Raw genomic sequence first — 22607 nt, forward strand, 5'->3', positions numbered from 1 at the left:
TAATTTTAGCTAAAATATGGAATAATTAAATTAGAATATATATTAGAATATTACTACATTGAAGATAGAATACTATGTAAGTCAGTTTGTGTTTGATAGACACACCCGAGTGCATTTAGCTCGTGAGTTCAATGTATCAACACTAGTTAAAAAGCGCGCTAAAATAAAAAAAAAAAATGACAAGTTCAAAAATGCATATGCAATAAGCCATTCTGCAAACACTACCTCAGATATAAATAGGCTTTATATATATACTACTACTAGTTTATTGACTAAATTTAAAAAGAAAGATCCCAAATTAAGTTGTTTTCAAAAAAAAAAAAAAAAAAATGGGAGAAGCTCAGATGCGCAACACACTTCGTCCTGTGTATCGGACAAGTGCGGAGACCCAAATCACCGCATTGAGCGCAGGTTTTCATCACAGCAAATCCCAAAGAAATGCACCAGCCGGGAATCGAACCCGGGTCTGTACCGTGGCAGGGTACTATTCTACCACTAGACCACTGGTGCTTCTTGTGTGAATCCTCCTTTAGCCTATCTATGAATTATGATCAAGAGAGAGACCCTCAAATTGGTTACCCAATGGTGTGACCTAGTTAATAAAGTAGGAGAAGAGAGGTAGTAAGTCCAAATGTCACTGGAGGCAAAAAAATATTGCTAGATAATATCTTCTCATTTGCTGAAACTTTGGTGAGCAAAGCTCCATTTATCCTATATCAAAAAATCTACATAAATTAGGTGACTGTAATGACACAAAGCACAAATAAGATAGCGTGTTCCTGGAACATTTTTGTAGAAAGATGAGTGAATGTAAATATCAAATCACAAAGAAAGTACTAGTTGTTATGTAAGAAGCAGAGTGACAATGTCAAGAATAATAACACTGCCTTAATTTTAAGTTAGTTGGAATAGGTTGCGGGCATTCTCATTATCTAAGTGTTTGTTTGAGTTCATAATTTTTTAATCTTTCGTACTTGAGGAATATCTAACTCTCCGTTAGAAATTCTTTGATATATTGTTCTTTTCTAATTGTTATCACCTATAAAAAAATTCAACTTACATTATTTTCTATCTTTTGCCACATCTATCTCAGCTTGGATATTTTTTAATCTTTTGAGATACTCCCTCCGTTTACTTTTACATCGGACTAAGCGATTTTCAGACACCCTTAGCAAATAATAAATGAAGTGCTTCATTTACCATGATATCCATATTAATTAGTGTACATTTTTAATGAATTGGAAAGATGATTTGAAATGAGTAATTAATAATATGGGTAAAACAGAAAAAAAGAAATTATCTTTTCTTGATACTTAAAAGTAACAAGTAAACCATCTACTTCTCTAAGACCTGTTCCCAGGGATCCAGATCAATACGCCTTTATTTAAAAAAATCTATTTTTAATATCTTTGGATAAATAAAAAATAACCTATAATAATTTATTTCTATGTAATTTTAGGTGTGTCTTTGTCCTCTTTAAAGTTTAAATAGGAGCATACCGGCTCGTTTAACTTTTACCTACCCAAATTTAATGGCCAAGAGATGTGTATATAAAAAACAAATAAAAAAGTAATTATGCTTCTCACACGCTCAATCCGAGGTGTAAACCACTTTCTATGCCATATTGCATGAGGTGTTCAATAAGAACTACTTTAATCGGTAATACTATTAGTCGAAGTGTCTAAATGAAAATTTTTGATGATTTTAAGCTCCCATTTAACTATAAATTTTGAAGTAAAAATTTGAAGGCGTTTTAAAAATTATGATTTTTGAAACTTGAATTTATGTTTAGACATGCATTTTACTTAGAATTTTTGTAAGTGGAGCTGAAATTTCTCCCAAAAACTGATTCAGAACTTGAATATTTTAAAAATAATTTTTTAAAATCTAATCAAATTTCATGATCAAATAAATATTTGAAGATAAAATTTAAAATCTGACCTAAAATGCAATAGCCAGTTGGAGATATAGCCAATGCCATAAGCCAAGTGGGTCCCACCAATTGTATTATCTCCCAATACGCCAGTCCTTTTTTTCTGGCTGAGAATACCCAATTTGTATACACAGTTGCCCGTGTGGGTCCACCGCCAACGCCTTTCGCCGTCCACAATTACCCAATCACAGCAAACCTAACAAAACTCACAATTCTCCGATCAACAACTTCGCCGGCAACCGGTTACCGGCGAGGCCGTACCTTCTCCTGTAGATCTAGATTCTAGAAACTTCGTAAAAATTATCAATTTTCAAAATCTCCTAGTCTAGAGATTCTAGAACAACAACATAACCAGTGTAATCTTCGTGAAAATTTATCATTCTGCAAATCTCTGAGTCTAGAGATTCTAGAACAACAACGACATATCCAGTGTAAGCTTCGTAAAAATTATCAATTTGCGAATCTCTGAGTCTAGATTCTAGAGCAACAATAGCATATCCAGTGTAAAACTTCGTGAAAATTATCAATTTATCAATCTCCGAGTCTAGATTCTAGAAGCTTCGTTGAAAATTATCAATTTGCAAAATCTCCGAGTCTAGAGATTCTAGAAGCTTCCTGTAAATTATCAATCTCCGAGTCTAGATTAGAGAAGTTTCTTGTAAATTATCAATATCCGGTCCGTCTAAATTCTAGAAGCTTCCTGTGAATTATCAATCTCCGAGCCTAGATTAGAAGCTTCGAGAAAATTATCTATCTCCGAGCCTAGATTAGAAGCTTCGAGAAAATTATCTATCTACGAGTCTAGATTCTAGAAGCTTCGTGAAAATTATCTATCTACGAGTCTAGATTCTAGAAGCTTCCTGTAAATTATCAATCTCCGAGTTTAGATTCTAGAAAGTTCGTGAAAATTATCTTATCAAATGAACGAAGTGCTTACAGCATCCGATGCATCTTCAAGTGCGCGGTCGTATACATCGGCAATTTCACCTGCAAATGTACCTCTCATTTCAGCATTCCTTGCTTGTGCTATTGCTCAATTCCTCAAGCTCTTCACTACCTGGTAAACGTCCGCTCTTCAAAAATTTAAGTGTCTTAGTTTGACTAGGCACGTAGGCTAAGAAATACAGAGAGATTTTTTAAGATGCCTATTATGTAGTAAAATGTTCTTTGAATCTTGTGGTTACAAACTTATCGCGATATTTGAATTGTCAACTTACTCGAAATGCGCCCAGCTGGTTGAGCATGGGGCTTTCATAATGGAGGTCTCAAGTTCAAAATCCCCTGCCTACGATCAGTGGCGGAGTCAGAATTTTCACTAAGGGGTTCAAAATATGTAAAAGTGAATACACAAAAAAGTTTAAGGGGTTCAATGTCTACTAAATATACATAAAAATAATTTTAACCATGTATAAACAGTGTATACCTAGCTCTGCCCCTGCCTACGACAGCAGGGGATTTCGCCTTCTGGGTCGAGCTCGTCGCATTGCGCTTGCCTAGTGCGGATTATCTCTCCTGTGGGGTTTGCGAGCTATTGCACAGGAGCAAGATTTATCCTGTGTGCTACCCGGAAGGGTAGCGGCTGCGGGTTCCCATGTCATAAAAAATAAATAGAAAAAGACACTCTTTTTTGGGAATGACCAGGATGTAAAGTAAGACACTTAAATTGGGATGGAGATAGTAGTTTCTATCAGTTTGTATTGAAGAGTCAAGTGTTATCTTTTTAGATTATAGCTGCTTATAAGCCTTTTTCTGATTTGGCCTTTTCATTTTTAATAATGACTGGTATCTATATAGTTGAATTGTTAGTAGAAGTTTCATTGGGAAAAAAAGCAAGATTATTGCTTTGCAATGTGAAATTTTTGTTTGTTGACATTACAACAGTCATTATAATGTCTAGACCGTTTTCGGAACTGGAATTGCTGCAAATTAGCAATTGAGGTCTAGTTTGTTGAATTTTTAGAGAAAGTAGCATATAGTGAAATTAAAGTGAAAATGCTGATCCTCAGGAAAGTTTTGCTTCTAATGATATAATTCTATCACTTTGTATTGAAGAGACAAGTTTTGTGTTTCTAGACTATAGCTGCTTATAAGCCCTTTCGATTTGGCCTTTTCGTTTTTAACAATGGCTGGTACCAATATAGTTGAACTGTTAGTAGATGAAGTTTCATTAGAAAAAACAAAGATAGTTGCTTTTGTATTGTTGTCCCGTGAATATGTGAAATTTTGTTGTTATTGATATTACAACAGTCATTATAATGTTTAAACTACTTTAGGAATTGGATGTTGCTGCAAATTTCACACATGCTGAACGAGCAATTGAGGTTTAGGTTGTTGAATATCTAGAGAAAGTTCCGTATAGAGGATACTAAAGTGAAAATGCTGATCCTGAGGAAAGCTAAGAGATATATGAATGATCAAAAAGATTGAAGTATATAGGAAGGTCTTGAAACCTTCTAACATAATCACCAGTTCAGACTGGGAAGTTAGATGTTTTGTCATCATCTAAAGGGTAGATAAAAGGATAATGATCGGTCCATATCTTTTTCTGATGATGTTAGTGTCCAATCAACTTATGCACCTCAACTAATACAATGCATTAAAAAAGGAAGAAGAAAGATCATGGCTTTCTTATTATTATTATTATTTTTTTTTAAATTGATAACTGTAGATCATGGCTTTCTTATTGTTGTCTGTGAGTATGTGAACGTTTTTGTTGTTGATATTACACCAGTCATTATAATGTTTAAACTTTAAACCACTTTAGGAATTGGATGTTGCTGCAAATTTCACGCGGACTGGGGAAGAAATTGAGGTTTAGGTTGTTGAGTTTCTAGAGAAAGTAGCATATAGCAAAAACTTAAGTGAAAATGTTGATCCATGAAAAAGTTCGGAGATATTTGAGTGATCAATAAGATTGAAGCAATTTTTTACAAGTTTTTGGAACCTTCCAACATAATCACCAGTTCAGAATGGGAAGTTAGAGGTTTTATCATCACCTAGAAGAATGGTAGATAAAGGATAATGATCCCTCCATATCTTTTTCCAATGATGTCAATGTCCAATCAACTTACGCACATCAACTAATAAGATGCATTAGAAAAAGAAAAAAAGAAAGATCATGTCTTATTGTGGTCTGGGAGTATTTGAAAGTTTTTATTGTTGATATTATAGCAGTCATTATAATATTTTTACCGCTTTCGGAACTGGATGGTGCTGCAAATTTCGCGCCAACTGAGCTTGCAATTGTGGTTTAGATTATGGAGTTTCTATAGAAAGTAGCATATAGCAAAAACTAAAGTGAATATACTGATCCTCATGAGTTCAAAGATATTTGATTGATGAAGATCCGAGTAAAATTTATAGGAATGTTATGTAACCTCCTAGCAGTCTAGCACAATCTCAAGTTCAATCTGGGAAGTCAGATATTTGGTCATCACTTAGAAGAACAGTAGATAAAAGGATAATGATCCCTCTGTATCGATTTTAGATGACGTAGGTGTCCAATCGACACGCGTACCTCAACTAATACATTGTGCAGCGTGCTAAAGTGTACTAGCGTAGAATGCTGGGTAACCTTGCCCGCCTAGGTTGAGGCAGATGGGCTCACATTGAGTATTGTAGGGGGAGTTGGGATCTCTAGATTTTATCCTATGTCTCGATCACCAGCCATCCCCTGGGTGATAATGATCCCTCTAAATCTTCTATGCAGTTATTTAACTGTTGTTAAGATAGTAAAGATTTTAGCTTGGTGGGTAACATCTCCTCTTTGTGTGGTGATGAATTTTTCATTTTACCTACCTATAGTATTGAATAAGATGTGTCTGCTTTGAACCCATCGCTTTTTGCTTACCTCTTTTGTGCTTTACCTTTATTGGTGTGTGCCCAGACACCGGTTACATAAACAAAATTGTAAAAGAGAGTGGTACTTTTCAGAAGAGACAGAGAGAGAGAGAGTGACAAAGATTTCCTTTATTGGCAAAGTAAAAGGGGATAGGCACTTAAGCACACATAAGCTTTTCCAAAACCTCTGCGGAGGAGGAATTAGGGTCTTTAAATTTCCTTATAGCTGTACCATACAACAGGAGTAGGTTAACTACTTGGGAAATTAGATCAGCAAGTCTTTCTTCTCTTTCATCAAAACCTATGTTGCTCGGATTCTTCAAATTTTTTTGGAGGATCCGACACGGTGCGGCAATACTTGAATAGTCCGAGCAACATAAATCAAATCAAACATAATGTTAAAGTAGTTTGAGTAGGGTGGCCGTAATCATTGTTTTACTTGCCATGATAACATAGTTTCAATGAGCATGTTTGCGGGATCTTGTGATAGATTTTCAGTCAGGAGGTTGTTATTGACATAAATGTGGAGAAATATGTACTTCTTGTGGATTGAGCTTTGAATTTCAAGAGCTTACTTTTTCAGGATCACCAAGTTTTCTCTTACCTTTTCTATATACTTCCTTGGTTAATTTTTGAATATTCCTTGTTAGATTTTGCAGGTATAAGGAGAAGAGATGGGATTCAAAAAGGATGCTTAGCTCTGGTGGAATGCCATCATCACATTCAGCAACTGTTACTGCACTGATAACGGCAATTTATTTACAAGAAGGTGCTGGAGGATCCGCTTTTGCGATTGCTGTGGTTTTGGCATGTGTTGTGAGTAATTTCTTAGCCAGTTTTTCCTTTTTAAAATTCCTCCGGGGATGTTTGGCTTAGAGAGACATTAATCAATGTAATCCCAACACAAGAACAACAAAGGAGAAAAAGAAAAAGAAAGCCAGTGTTCACTTGTTTTTTTTTTTTTTTGGCTGAAATTTAGCTTATTTGCATCTGGATGTTACTCCAGCATTTTGATGTATGAAAAGAAGAAACAAAATGCAATGTCATAAATCCTGATTACTTGCGTCTAGCCTCGGAATGCATATGCACGCACATTTATACATATATGTATTAAGATAAATGCTTCTTTGTAAGAGAGCGGCTAGCCTGTATATATGTGTTATCAGGGATCTGGAGGGATTTGTATATACCGCGATGTCTGCAATTTCTACCCACACGCAGCTTCCTGAATCAACTTTCTTATTTGTATTTTGCATAATGAACTTTTATATTCTCCTCATTAGTCTAATGATTTTTCTTTATTACAGGTAATGTATGATGCTACTGGTGTTAGGCTTCATGCTGGTCGCCAAGCTGAGGTAATTCTTTTGTCCCACCCCCTTGGTTATTTTGTTTATAGTTTTACTGATTGTTGACTTATCCAATTAGAGTAATGTATGATGCTACTGGTGTTAGGCTTCATGCTGGTCGCCAAGCTGAAGTAATTTTTCTGTCCCACCCCCTTGGTTATTTTGTTTTTAGTTTTACTGATTGTTGACTTATCCAGTTAGAGATGACATTGTGTTTAAATCAGTGTCAGTACAAATTTATTCTTCATTCTATGCTTAAAACAATTTGGTTGGTACCTTCTCTAACGATCTTTCCCTATGTGGTTGTAAAATACTTGTTGTAGTTGAAATTGTCTACTGCTTGTTTGAAAGACTTTGAAGTTTCTATGTATTTACGATTAGTGATAGAATTTGTCGTTTGATGCAGTTGTTGAATCAGATAGTGTGTGAATTGCCTCCTGAGCATCCTGTGGCCAATGTTAGACCTCTGCGAGATTCGCTTGGTCACACTCCCCTTCAGGTATGATTGCAATGAATTTTTAGTTTATGCATTTCTTTGAAGTTGAAGAAATTGAGAATCAATTTTATAAGGATCATTTTTATGATTGTGGTATCCTGGCCAACTTGCACACAGTTAGACTAATTCCATGGAGTAGCACTTCTTATGTACCTCGACTAATACCCACTATTCCACGGAAAGACCATGCTTCATTTTCTTTTGGTGACAACAATAAACTGAGAAAAAATATTTCTTCCCTTCCCTTTGTTGACACCTTTACAACCACGGAAAGACCATTCTTCATTTCCTTTTGGTGACAACAATAAACTGAGAAATTAATATTTCTTCCCTTCCCTTGCTTTGTTGGCTCATTCACAACCAATATGCAACCATGCAATGCTGAAGGAGAAACTATTATGATAAAAATATTCAAATTAAAAAACACTAGTGTGATAAGAAAGTAAATTAAGTTTTCCTTAATCGGAAGTTAATAAAGCAAATTAAGGGCAAATTAAGGCACCTAAGGATGTTGTCTAGTGGTCAATGGAGTGCATTGAGAACCATGAGGTCTCGGGTTCAAATTCCTGCCGAGACAATAAATTGTTTCTAATCTGTCCAACGTTTGATACCTATGTTGGTGGGAGGTAGCACGTACCCCGTGAAATTAGTCAAGGTGCGTGCAAATTAGCTCGGACACCACGGTTATAAAAAAAAAAAAAGTAAATTATGTTTTCCATAACTGGGTGTTAATGCCATTGAGATGAATGCAGGTTCTTGCTGGTGCAGTGCTGGGATGTGTAGTGCCATATTTGCTGAGAAGTTCAATCTAGAGTTTAACTTTATCATCTCCCTTCAAATACTCAGTAAATATTGAAACGTTCCCAAGCTATTAAAGCTGGAATCAACATCACTACCAAGCCACACCAGATAACCAGGGAGAATTTCATGTGAATTTATCCTTTCTTCACCTTGTTGGCAAAGAGGAAAAGAAGAAGATGATGGAAAAGTGGGGTGGTGGGAAATGGTGTGTACTGTTCGTGACTTTGACTCAGTTAATCACCTGTACTTGTTTGTTTTATATTCAACTTGCAACTTGCAAGCCATTTTTTTCTGATTGCTGAATAGCTGGGTTACTTGGGGATCAATCATCAAAATTATCTTTGACACAAAAACGACGGTACTGTCGGTATATGTCACAACTTTCATTTGTCTGCGTGTGGATATTTTCTATTCAGATCTTTAGATGTTAAGAAGGGCACGTATCAAATTCATTTTCGTGAATAAAGTAATTAAAGAACTTTTCTTTATCCTCAAGGGAGGAAAGTTAAGATTTTGTAACTTTGGAGTAAAATGGCTTGTTTGTTATGAAACGTATGCCGTAGCAAGAAGGCCGACCACAAAAAGGTAATGGACTTGGTTTTCCTTGTTTAACCATCTCAGATGAAATTTACTGACTCAATTAATTTAGATTTGCGCTATGCTGGTAGACCCGCTATGAGGGCAAATCACTCTAGATAAAAAAATTCTTCATTTCTAAAGCTCGAACCTGAAATTTATAGTTAAGAGTGAAGCGATTCTCGCCTTCGTCCCCAACAGTGAGAAAAATTAGGTGATTTCTTCCCAATTGTTTGAGTTCACAGGGTTACTCGATACCTGTGGAATTAGTTGAGATGCTCACAAATTACTCAAAAGCAAGGGATGTGGAACCTTTTCGAGTCCATGCAGCTATTTTTGTTCAGTAGGAATTTCTATTATCTAAACCAAAACCCATGATCAAGTGAGTCGGACAAATCAAGAACTTGATAAGAATTCAGAATTAGCTTTTATCAGAAGATGACAACTAGAAAAGAAGCCGAATAATGGGATTAGTATAGACTATTAGAGTACCAAATCAGTCAAACAATTGAAAATAACATGCAGATATGAGATAACAGTGAAAAGACATGGAAAGGAACATGGATCAGGATAATGGGAATTAGTTGTAACGCAGAAAAGCTGAGGGAAAAAACAAGAAAGTAAAGGAAAAGATATTCCCAAGCCTGACGTGAAAAATGTCATCACAAACAAGATTTTTTTCCCAGCAGTCGACCAAAGATTTGATTTTATAATTCATTACAAATGTTATTTTAGTAATATGACCTTTTATATAAAAAAGAATAAAAATAACAATAGAAACTTTAATAAAGTCATTTTTTTCTATTTAGATTGTAAATAGGCACGGTATTACTTCCAACTATTTTTCCTCGGAAAAAATTAAGGATAAACACCAGCAACTAACTGGTTTGATTTTAACTTCGTTTTAAACATTTTATCAAATCTCAAACTACGCAGGAAATATAGAGTTCTTCTATGATAATGTCCTTGCACAAGCTCCGACACTAAGTCAAGCTCTACGTAAAATAATTATAAAAAGAAAAAGAAAACTAACTAGAGTAGACAAATTCTACTTTATGGTTAGTTGATTATTAACCTAAATTATTCATTGAAAATATTAGCGGCTCTATGCTGAAAGTTTAGGCGTAGACACCAGGTAAATACTATAGATTCGATCCGTAAAATTTCTCGATTTTACTACTAGTGAAGCTAGGTATTTCATGCAAAAAAGTAATGTTTAACCTATATAAACATAGTTTATTACTTTGGCGTACATAAACATAATCATTGGACCAAAATTTTTGCTTCTGTTCAATACATAATGACTAAAAATAACTTTAATTAATTAATTAATCCGATCAATGCATCAATAGTCGATAAATATGATAGTCCTAATGATGATCCTACGTTTATTTCGATGAGATGACGGACCACAAAGGCACCAATATAAGATTTGTTTTGTGTGAAAGGGAGTGAATCTACTGGAATTCTTAAGATATACTTCATAGCCAGCCCCACCATTGTCGACGACAAAGATTGCCTTCAATTGGCCCATAACTACAAAAGGGCCCACTTGGGTCGACCTCCATTTCCAGTAGGAAGAAATTGCACGATTTGCCATCCGTCAAAATCGAACTTATGCCTAACAGATACGCATGGCATAATTTGTGGGATATTAATATATCATGATGTAAAAATATAAATTTTTCATCCCAAAAAAAGTTATTTGTTATGAGGGACAACATTAAAGACCAGCATAGAATAGGAGCAAAAGTGCCAATGACTTTTCCAGCAGCGGTAACATTCCTAAAAGGAAGGAAGCAGCCACAGGCTCGCAGCTGCTTCTCCTACACGAGAAAATGAGAGGAAAAGATTGAACAGATTGTCTTCTGCACCGACCTTATCACAACTTGTCCAATTAAAATTTATCTAAATTCCGTTTCCATTATATTTATCTTGTAATCCATAATATTTTTGGCTCAACTCTACTTGTACTTGTACTTTATGACAGATTTTGTAACTTTTTCTAACATGTGAAAGAAAATCTTTTTCTAACAAATAATATGAAGTAGAGAATGTCCAATTAAACAGTAGTAATTTTTACAAGAAATTGTATACATCTTCAGAGATGTAGTGAGATGGATGAATCCCTTTATTTTTTTACAAGAGGTTTCAAGTTTGGAACTTGGAAACAAAAAAATCTCTTGTGGGGAGCGCTGCCCTCTCGAATGGCTCTATGCGCCATAAATCCAGAAATCCAATAAGTTGATATAATGTTTGCTTTCTTTTCAACCACTACTTTAATATTCTTCCATCATCACTAATATACTTTTATAATACAAATCAAATTAACATCTTTAATGTCGTGATCAGATAAATGAAATCTAAGAGTATTATCTGCAACGGTGAGGAATGATAATTGATCTTTTTATATGGTATTGGATCAATACTTACTTCATGAACGAGCTAACTTTTGGCTTTGAATTAGGCCCAATATCTATTTCTTTTTGTGGTATCAGAGCCATGTCCCTATTATTTTATGTCCCAATATTAGGCCCCATGTTATCTTGTCCAGACCAAGTGACTAGCCTAGGCGTCATCGTGCGTCAAGGGAGAAGGGGGAGGGTTAAATGTCCCATACTGATTGAGGAATAGCATTTGTCTCTCTATATAGTCTTGGACAAGCCTTGGTGTTGTTAAAAATTCTTACTCAATGTAGGTGGAATTATTTTTAATCTTAGAATCTTAAGGTTGAGTTAGGTCCAAGATTCATTTCTATACGAGACAGCCAACTTAATTACCATTGTTTTCTCTCTTCAATATCTTCCTTATAAATATGAAGGTGTCCCCTGCATATTACTTAAAACTCCACTACCTCCTTATCTACCTTAAAAACCACACTTCTATTCCTAGCAGCAACATCTTTGCATTCATCAAAGAGAGGAAAAGAATCCATGGAAATGATCAAAATCTCCCAAGTTCTAAAGCTTTTACTCCTCATAGCTGCCCTTCTTATCATCACCCTTCTATTATTCACATCAGTAAGAACAACTTACCTCTATTTCATTGTTAATCTTCTCATTGTTTCACTAGGAGCTGAAGCTGGCCTCATTTCATTCTTCTGCAAATCTCCAAATGACAAGAAATTAAGTTCAACCAACATCATCATCACCCAAAAACAACATAACATGACTACTCCAGTGATATATTTTCCCCCTTCGGGAACTAGTGAACATCAAGAAACTGCCCCTAAAGCTAAATATGATCATTTAGCGAGCACAGAGAGCTCGCTTCTGATCACCACCAAGAATAACACTGGTTATAAAGTGGTTGAAAAATGTGCTTCAGAAAAGATTTTTGGTGTTGCAGAAGTACATGAGCAGGTAGCACTAGTGAAGAAGTGCCCTTCAATGCCGAGCTTGTTCTTCATAGGGGATACTGGTGAGGAGACTAATGAAGGGCACGAGATATTAAAGGAAGAAAAATATGATGATCAAAATGATGAGGAAGCTGTGGTGCTACGTAAGCAGGAGCTATTTTATAAAGCAGAGACATTCATTGGTAACTTCTACAAGCAATTGAAGATGCAGAGAGAAGACTCATGGAAGAGTCTTCATGATTTCTATCACAAAGCAGCTTTCTAAGCAATCCTTGATGATCAAGAATCATGGCATCCATTACTCTTTTATAATAATGGGTGCAAATTTGGTACAAATTTATAATATGTTTGTAGTCACAGATAGAAGTGATGATCCGGCCTTTATCCATTTTGGAAGCAGGGGCAGATCTAGCGTATTACTTATAATAGGTTGATTGAAATTTAGTAGCTTTAGCTTGAAGCATGTATATATATATATATATAAATTCATGAAGTACCAAATAATAGATTTTGACAGGTTATGGTAAAATCTTGAGCTCGAGCTCATAATGTTCAAATTCAAGCTCTTCTTCATACCGCTGGTAGAGGGGCTTGTGCTCCCAACTACCTTGAATACTTCAAGAATGTGTGTTTATGTCGTAAAAGTTACTGATGATATTTTTCCATATTTGTGAACAACGACCACCATCTTAAAAAATAAAATGAAAATAAATGATTTTCTTTACATGTTTTTGGTAAAGAAGAAACAGAAAAACAACGTCAAAGGGTGCAATACTTTGCATCCACTGACATAAAATTCTAGATCCACTCCTGACCATGAGTAAATCATTCTTGACAAATCATTCTTGACAAGTTGCTTATCAAACTTTTGCATCTTGTATTCATGATTCATTTTGATAATTTTTCTGAAGATATTATCAGGTTACTTTTAAGGGATTAAATCTGATTCTATATTATAGTTTGACAACAATCTCCCGCTATGCGCAGGGTCTTGTGAAGGGCCGGACCACTAGATAAGATATCTATTGCAACTTGTAAAATGATAATGATCTGCTTCTGGTAGTAATTTGTACGTATCATATCAAAAGATAGCGCCACTTGTCATTGGACTAATGCATTAAGATGATTTGCTTGGAATTTTCTTGTCATATTGCTCCAAGAGTATTTCAGAATATGTTTACGAGTATTCTTTTCAACGTAAAAGCTGAAAACCTTTTTCTCGCGCTTTGGACCAATGCACTTTCAGACGTGGAACAAGATATATAGGTATTAATTACTAAATCAGAAAATATGAAACGGTCATGTCTTCCTCGTCCACTTAATAGGTCATGAATGCTACCCATATGGTGTTAGAGTCCCACATTAGTTGTGGGATGGGAAATTAGTATTCTTATATGATATTGGACAAGCATCACCTCATGAGCTAGTTTTTGGAGTTGAGTTAAGCCCAAGGTTCATTTTCTTTACACTGTATCATAGCCAGACCTATTCCAATTCTTTGTTTACCCAATGTTGGGCTCATGTTATATTATCCACACTCCAGATGTCTTGTGTGGGCGGTGTTAGAGACTTAGGGTCCCACATAGGTTGTGCGATGGGAAATTAGTATCATTATATGGTCTTGAGCAATTCTTACCTCATGAACTAGCTACTTCTTCAGCAATACTGGGATTGGAGTTCAATTTTCTAGCTCTGATGCTTATATCTCATACTAATTTGTATACAAAGTTTCATGGTAAAGTTCTAATCTGAATGAGCTTAGTCTACTATGCAATAGGTCCTGGTGTCTATTTACATTATCACGCAGTAACTGGTGAACTCCCTTCTGTTATCTATTTTCTAGGTGGAGCTCTGACAATGTATCCCTATATTCACGTTGCAGCAACCAAAGATTGATTATTGCACCATCGAGAGAGTAAGCTTTACTTACAAGTTGCACCGTCCCCTGCTGTCTGCTAATTGGAATGTGGAACTATGTTATATCAACTGAACTTGGATTCCTGCAAACCCCGAATCATTGCTAACGCTGCTGAATTCTCTGCATCTTTTATTCGTGACTTCTCGTCTCCCGTCACCAGAAGCATGCCTTCAGCAATTGCAATTTGCACAGAGCATATAAACCTCCTATCGTGAGCAGGACCTATCTCTTTCTCTATTCTGCAACCATCAGAAAGCAAACAATAATGAAATCAAATTAATACATTTATATGTAACTGCAACGGATACAGAAAAACTTGGCAGCATCTGGATATTGAGACAAACAAACTAGGAAAAAATTACCAAATGACAATCTTTCCTGTACGAAACACATGCATTCACCACGTTGCTAGTCTAGAAAATCCATTTTATATGGAGTGCTCTCAAGAGGAAAAAATTCTTAAAATATTAAACCTCAGACAAGTGACATTTCAAAAAAAAAAAAATTTAAAAATAATACTTGAATAAGTTCATTTTACTGCTGTCTGTCCAAAAAATATAAGTCAGCAATGTATGTTAGTATGTCGATGAATGACATAATTCTAAATCTGTCTTGTGCTCCTATATATTTCTTTGAACCCATTCCGTGCAATCAAACCTTAAAGCTACTTCTAGTAGAGAAAATTGGTAGTATCACTGCTCAATATTGAGTCAAAGTTTGCTCCTATGGCAACAACTTCTTCCCCTGCTTTGATAAGGAGATATACGGCCAAGATTAAGAATATAATACTATGATTCCCTGGTACAACATGTTAAGCATGTTAAACTTAATAATATAATTTGTGCTCGCAGCTACAGATTGAGTACAAGTGAAACAAGCAATAACTTTGTCCACTGGACAGATATCTGACAAAAGTGGCACTAAGTTCCCTCATGAGAACAACTACACTCAAAAGGAAAAAGGTTAACCTGTAAGTTGGTTTGGGCCATTTCGTTCTTCCGCAAAGCTCGTTCAGCTTCTGCTTTGCTCCTTCACTCTCTTTTGTCGTGTCAAATTCAACATCCATCTTCTTTTTCTGAAATGGAATAGATTCAACATCCCTCTTTTTTCTCTGGAATGGAACAAATTCAACATCCATCTTATCATAAGGGTTATAGAATAACTCCTTCAGAGCAGCCTTTGCCACTTGAAGCTTTGCAATTTCTTTGTGCTCAGAAGAAGCAGATGCAATAAATTGTCCATCAAGATAGACGCTAGCTATGTTTTTATCTCCCTCTCTCCGATGTTCTACATCAACTTGTTTTCCATCCTTTTTGCTAAGTCCAAACAGCATTGTTACAGGCTGTGGTTGTTCTTCCAACACATTCAGCATGATGATAGGCTCTAGTAGGCGTCTAAAGATCTAACACAAAAAGAGTACTAAATAATTAAACATCAGGAAATCATTTCTATTTGCAAAGAACAATGGCCTATTTATAGGTCAACAAAATTATTGTATCGTAAGACCTTGATGAAATCTCTGAAATAAATAATCATTGGAGCAAAGAAAGAAATGCTACACCTGTCTACTGGTGTGTGAGCAGGGGGCAGCTCAGTCAACCACCCAAAATTCAAATTGGCTCTCATGTGATTTCTCATTGAATCAATCACCAATTTTCTGCAATGTAATACCTCATCATTTCTTCCCTTCCAATTGATTTCCAATGATACGAAACCCAAAATATGAGAAGCCCCTCTTCTTCATGTAAGCTCACTTTTTATTTCTCAATATCTGAATAAATTCAAATTTCAACTTGTAACCTTCTCTCTCTCTCTCTCTCTCTCTCTCTCTCACACACACACACACACACACACACATACTACCTTTTTTTTGACAAGGGTAAAGTTATAAAAGGATTGTGGGCTAGTGTGTCAAAGTAAAAACTTATGCAAATCCCCAATCATGTCCAACATGGAATCTACATCATTTACATAGATCAGGCTGCACCAAAAAGCTAGCAAAAAATACATCTGTGTTTAAAGTGACATTCTAAAGACCAGCACAAAATTTTATTGCACAAATAAGAATTCTAGTAACATACCAAAATGAATTTCGATTGAAATTCTTGTTTTAGGAATACATCTTAATCATTTCTTTCAACAATTGGAGAATAACACATAAATAGCATTTCTAGAGAAAAATAAGTTTTGCCTCTGAAAACTAGCAAGCAATACATAATGACTACTCAGACATCAGTCGGCCTGCAGAAATCACCAAATCGGAACAGGAGCGTGGCTTGAGTTAGTTTGATGCAAAGTTTACAAGGATAACTAGCTTTGCATTTGAATGAATAACAGTTAAAGTCCCTTTTATAGTAACACCGAGGGTGTAAACTGTAAGCAGTTACTAAAGCCACTAAGCCCGCGAGACTCAACGCTTTAATTCCACATAATCACATTTTCAAGTTATACTAGAAATCCAAAGGAATAAATTAATACAGAGAATTCGTTCAGCCAACCTAACTAGTTGGGTTTGAGGCATAGTTGATTGATTCACTGGTACTCTTTTTTTTTTTTTTTTTTTTTATTTTTTTAAATCTGTCCATCTGTGCTCATTGAGCATGGACCTGCATATATTTATTGAAACTTCATACAAAAGAAAGGAGTTAAGGTTTCCCCATATTCCTTTTCCTACGGAAGGTGGAACAGCCTCCAACCTATACATGGTAGTAGGTTAGCACTTAAGTTCACAAAAATAGGTCAACTAAAGGGGAGATGTTAATTTATATAAAAAAGAAAAGAGAGCTTTTACAAGATCCATAGCCAGACAAACCTAAATAGTAATAAAAAGAAACTGACCATCCATAGAGCATTCACATCAAAGCCACAATCCAAACATACAGCCCCCATTATTGACTCCACAATGTCTGCAAGAACCTTTGGCGCTTTTATGTCTCCTCCATAGAACTCCATCTTCTCCTCCTGTTGCACTGTTATCACGAATTCCTTCACCTACGCCCAAATTCAAAGTCCCCATTATTACAATTCCACAAGAACTATTTTAGTCAGTTCGATGATCTTGTGCCAAGTGGAGGAATCCTCCGCAATTTAGATGGTCACGCTGTACTTTGAGCACTCATCCAGATATTTTTACATATGTAAAGAACTTAAAAGTGTAAAAGGAACGGCAAGTCTACTCTTTTAGGATATGAGGAGGTAAAGTGACATGTTCCCTTCCTTAATATATTTAACATTTGAAGGGAAAATACATAAATTACCTCCTAAACTTGTCCCGAAAAGCCTATTACACACTTTTAACTTTACAAGGTAGAGGTCAATGGCTGACCCCTACCATCACTAGGTGGATTTATCTTAATCTTTTTTTTGAAATTGGTAACATTGGTATTGATAGAACTAGATCAGTGCTGAAGCCAAATACACAGAGGAGAAGTCCCCACAGCCAACAAAAATCCTAAAAACAGTTACAACTGCCCTATAAATCTATTACGGAAACCTCCTCCTCTAAATAGCATTCTTTACACCAAAAAAGAAACAAAAGTAGGCACTTCACCTTAATATCCTGCACATGATTACCCCTATCTTCAAAAACCCTAGAGTTTCTCTCTTTTCAGATGGTCCACCATATACAAGCAGGAATCAATCTCCACCATTTCTTCTGTCTAACTAAATTTGTCTTAATATTTTTTAATGTTGAACTTCTATATTCTCCTTATTAGATGCTTAATGGATACATGTGTGCTTGATAGATAACTACAAATAACTGCCACAAAACTACAGTTAAAGGCCAATGTCTGACCCCTGCCATCACTAGGTAGATTTGTCATAATATCTTTTTAATGTTTAACTTCTAATACTCTTTATTAGATACTTGCTAAATACATGTTTGCTTGATATATAACTACAAGCAACTGCTACAAAACTTAAACTACATAACAATGTAGAAATGGATACATAGAAGTTAAATACTTTTAAAAAATCCTATTACACACTTTTAACTTAACAAGGTAGATATCAATGTCTGACCCCTGCTACCACTAGGTGGATCTGTCTTAAATTTTTTTAATGTTTAACTTCTATATACTCTTTATTAGATGCTTAATAGATACTCCACATCTTTGCTAAATTGATAACTTGCATGTAACTGCTACGAAACTTAAACTACATAACAATGTAGAAATGGATGCATACAAGACACTTTAACTTTACAAGGTAGACGTCAATGTCTGACCTCTGCTACCACTAGGTGGATTTGTCTTAATAGTTTTTAAGGTTGAATTTCTATATTCTCTTTATTAGATACTTAATAGATACATTTTGCTTGATATAACTACAAGTAACTACTAGTGGTCAATGAAGTGGGTTGAGAACCATGAGGTCTTAGGTTTAAATTACAGCAGAGACAAAAACACCAAGTGATTTCTTCCCATATGTCCTACCCTTGGTGGACAGAGTTATCTTGTACGTGTTGTTGGTGGGAGGTGGCAGGTATCCTGTGGCATTAGTCGATGTGCGCACAAGCTGGCCCGGACATCACGGTTAAAAAAAAAAAAAAAAAAAACTACAAACAACTGCTACAAAACTTAAACTACATAACAATGTGAAAATGATTTTCACTGTTAAGTTAAATACTAACAAAAGAGAATAATCAGTCAGCGATTTATAAATCTATAATATACCTTTTCATCGAGGATTGTCGAATCGCGACGGAGGTACACATAGAGGCCGTGGCGGACGGCAACTCTAGCAAGTTTTTCGGTGCTAACGTTGGTAGCGCTGAGGTCAGAGAGCTCACCACAATCTTATTTTTTCTAATGTTTAACTTCTATATACACTTTATTAGATGCTTAATATATACATGTTAGCTTAATGGATAACTACAGGTAACTGCTACAAAAACTTAAACTACATCACAAAGTGAAAATGCTTTACACTTACGATAGGTATAACATGCTTTTAGAAGAGAAAATTAGCTAATGATATATAATGTACCTTTTCATCGAGGATTGTTTAATAGAAACTTACACTCTTTATTAAATGCTTAATTGAAACATGTTTGCTTAATAGAACTACATAACAACGTGAAAATGCTTATATCTAAATTTACAGAGATAATAGTTAAAAACACACCTTATTATCACTTTTTTCGTGAGTTTCACAACTCAATTATCAGTTATTTCCTTTTACTACCTGAACTATCACCATCTATATACTAAAACACATCTCCACTATCAGCTGCTCGCTTTTCCCACCTGAGCGCCGGTGATATAGTTCAGGTAGAAAAAAAGAACAACTGATAGTTGAGGTGTGAAACTCGCGAAAAAGCGATAATTCAAGTGTGATTTTGACTATTAATTCAAATTTATAATGTACCTTTTCATCAAGTATTGCTGAATTGCGGCGGAGATAGTTGTAAAGGCCGTGACGTACGGCAACTCTAGCAAGTTTTTCAGTGCTAACATTGGCGGCGCGTAAGTCAGTCAGCTTACCACAGTCAATGTCAGGATAAGTAGAGAAGAAATAACTGGAAATGGCTAAGCCGAGAGCCGCGTCGCCGATGAACGCGTGCCGGTTGAAATTAGAAACTGAATTAGAGAAGGAAGAATGAGTAAGAGCTTCTTCTAGAAGCTTCGTGCTCTTAAATCGGTAGTTCAGTAGTTCCTCCGTTGCCCGTGTTTGCAGAAAAATGCAAATGCCTGACCGAGTTGCTACGTTTCAGAATTTAGGCATTATATATACATTCTGTTTTTATTTTTATTTTTTCATTTATTTCACAGGACTTAAACTACACATTTATAGCTTGTTTGGCCAAAGAGTTTTTGGTCGGTCAAAAATGTTTTTTTTTAAAAAAAAAAAAGTGATTGGTCAAGGTTTGAGGAGAAAATAAGTACTCTTCCGTCGAAAAAGATTACTTTTGATATAAAATAATAGTTAAATTAGTTTATATTAAAAAAATTACATTTTTATATCTTAAAATAAATTTAACTTTTATAAGATGATTTATGTTTTTTTTTTAAAAATATTTAAGATTTGTTTTGAGAAAATAATATTTAAAAGATTATCTCGCTTTCCTTATTAGCTTGCCCCAAAAAAATTAGCACATTTTTATATTTAAAAATAAATTTAATTTTTTACTATTCCTTAAAAGTATTTTTTAAATTTATTAGCCTTCAAGTACTTTTTTTTTTTTATTAGAAAAAACGCTTCATAAAATAAGTTAATTTTAGAAGTTTAAGTGTGTAAGAGCTTCTTCTAGAAGATTCGTGTTCTTAAATTGATAATTCAATAGCTCCTCCATTGCCCTTACTGATGTCGCCCTTTCCCGGGGAAAAAGTTGAGCTGTAACAGAAAAATGCAAATGAAAATTGTTACGATCCATAATTTAGGCATTATTTATACGTTCTGTTACTTTTTTTGTTTTATTTATTTCATAAGACAATTATACTACTCTCTGTTTCAATTTTTGCGATACAGTTCGCATTTCGGGAGTAAAATAAGAAAATCTTCAACCAAAATTTATTCATATGCAGTTTAAATATTTTAAATTATTAATTATTGTAACTTATATTAGTTTTTTTTTATGTAGTTTTAAATTTATTTTAAATTAAAAGATGTATATTCGCGATTCGAAAATAAAATTAGTTTTTTTTTATGTAGTTTCTATGTAATTTATTTTTAAAAGAAAACAAATTAATTATATTAAGTTAAAGAGATAACTGTATATTCGCCGATGAATGCGAGCCAGTTGAAATTAGAAGCTGAAAATAAAAAAGTTTTGACTTCACGTATCTATACTTTAAAATAGCTCCTCTACCATCGCGCAATTTTAAAATGGATTGTTTGAAAAAAAGTCTCATTCCAGAATATATCGCATTACATTCTGTTATATTTGCTATATTATTTTAAAAATACTAGTAGTAGTAGATTATACTTGTTCATTTATAAAACCAAAATCAAATTAATTATATTAAGTTAGGAAGAGATAACTGGAAATGGCTAAGCCGAGAGCTGCGTCGCCGATGAATGCGAGCCAGTTGAAATTAGAAGCTGAAGAATTGAAGGAAGAATGAGCAAGAGCTTCTTCTAGAAGCTTCGTATCTATACTTTAAAATAGCTCCTCTACCATCGCGCAATTTTTCCCAAATGGGTATTTCGTGCAATGTTACACATACGACAAATTTTGTTTTTTTTTTTTTTTTTGGGGAAGGGGGGAAAATATTAAAGGAAAATGGTTATTTGTTTGAATGTGAAAATCGAATTGCTTCGTTCCAGAATATATAGGCATTACATTCTGTTATATTTGCTTTATGTATTTCGTAGGATAACTACTAGTAGAATTACCAAAGTTATTATACTTTTTTTTTAATCTTTCCATTAATTATCTTGCGGTATTCACATTGATAAAAGTATGCCCCGCGTCGACATAAATTTGTTAATCTAAATTCACCTTGATAGCATATATATGGTGTCATCCTAATTATGGGTTGGTATAGCGGTATGTTAATTGTTAAACACCACGAACACGAACCCATTGTCATTAAGAAATTTTTAAGCAATTCAATTTATTGTTAGGTTTTGAAGTATATATACGAAGATCCACACGAGTCTACTTGGAATATTGAGTTAATTTCTTTGGGATATAACTTAATTACCTGGCTTCAGTATCATGAATGTATGAAAGTTTTATGGTTACTTCAAATTTAATAGCTCGGATTCGAAAAAATCTAGTACTCTACATGTTAAGATTAAGTTGGACATATCGCTTATTGCTTGTCTCACTTCTACTTATGTTAATTGTTGTTAATTTGTAAAACCGAGATTAAGCATGTGAGTTGGAACAATACGCACAGTATAAGATTAAAATGCAAGCTCCCCTACTTTCTTAGAAATGCAAGGCCGAATATCCGCATTTTTAGTTATATTTAGTTATGAGAAGTCGTGTTTAACTATCCCTTTGCACTTTTAGTTATGTTTAGTTATCTTGGTCCGCATAACTTTGATAATTCCTTCAAACTCTAAAAGTTTGCCCATTAAAAGTAGGTATAAATTTGTTAACGAATTATCAAACTTATGCCGATGGGGGCATACTTATGGTGGTGGTGAAGCATATATATGTATTTGTCATTCAAACTAATTATGGGTTGCGTTGTATAACAAGATGTTAATTGTTCGTAGAGGCACGAACCCATTGTCATTAACGTGAGATACTAACTACTATTCGCTTAATTGAACAATTTATTGTTAGGGATATATATACGAGATCCACAAACTATTGATTTGTTAATTTCTTTGGGATATAACTTAATTACCACAAACTCCATGGACGCTGCTTTAAATTT

At 34.7% G+C, this 22607-nt stretch overlaps 2 protein-coding genes and 1 non-coding gene across 3 annotated transcripts; 1 reads left to right on the forward strand and 2 right to left on the reverse strand.

The window, feature by feature from the left end:
• Positions 1-439: 439 nt before the first annotated feature.
• Positions 440-510, reverse strand: TRNAG-GCC (transfer RNA glycine (anticodon GCC)). The gene has a single exon. It is a non-coding gene; the product is annotated as a tRNA-Gly (tRNA).
• Positions 511-2034: 1524 nt separating this feature from the next.
• On the forward strand, positions 2035-8871 carry LOC132053189 (uncharacterized). Its single transcript, XM_059445100.1, has 5 exons — positions 2035-2993; positions 6433-6589; positions 7081-7131; positions 7529-7621; positions 8371-8871. The coding sequence occupies exons 1-5, from the start codon at positions 2854-2856 to the stop codon at positions 8428-8430; spliced, it is 501 nt and encodes a 166-aa protein (XP_059301083.1). The 5' UTR covers positions 2035-2853; the 3' UTR covers positions 8431-8871.
• Positions 8872-14024: 5153 nt separating this feature from the next.
• LOC132054081 (ribonuclease 3-like protein 2) lies at positions 14025-21936 on the reverse strand. The gene is made up of 5 exons (XM_059446150.1): positions 21921-21936; positions 19642-19976; positions 17110-17262; positions 15240-15673; positions 14025-14510 (listed from the first exon to the last, which is right to left on the reverse strand). The coding sequence occupies exons 1-5, from the start codon at positions 21934-21936 to the stop codon at positions 14336-14338; spliced, it is 1113 nt and encodes a 370-aa protein (XP_059302133.1). The 3' UTR covers positions 14025-14335.
• Between the last annotated feature and the right edge of the window lie 671 nt (positions 21937-22607).

Source organism: Lycium ferocissimum, chromosome 4 (genome assembly GCF_029784015.1).
Source record: "Lycium ferocissimum isolate CSIRO_LF1 chromosome 4, AGI_CSIRO_Lferr_CH_V1, whole genome shotgun sequence".
Lineage (NCBI taxonomy): Eukaryota > Viridiplantae > Streptophyta > Magnoliopsida > Solanales > Solanaceae > Lycium > Lycium ferocissimum.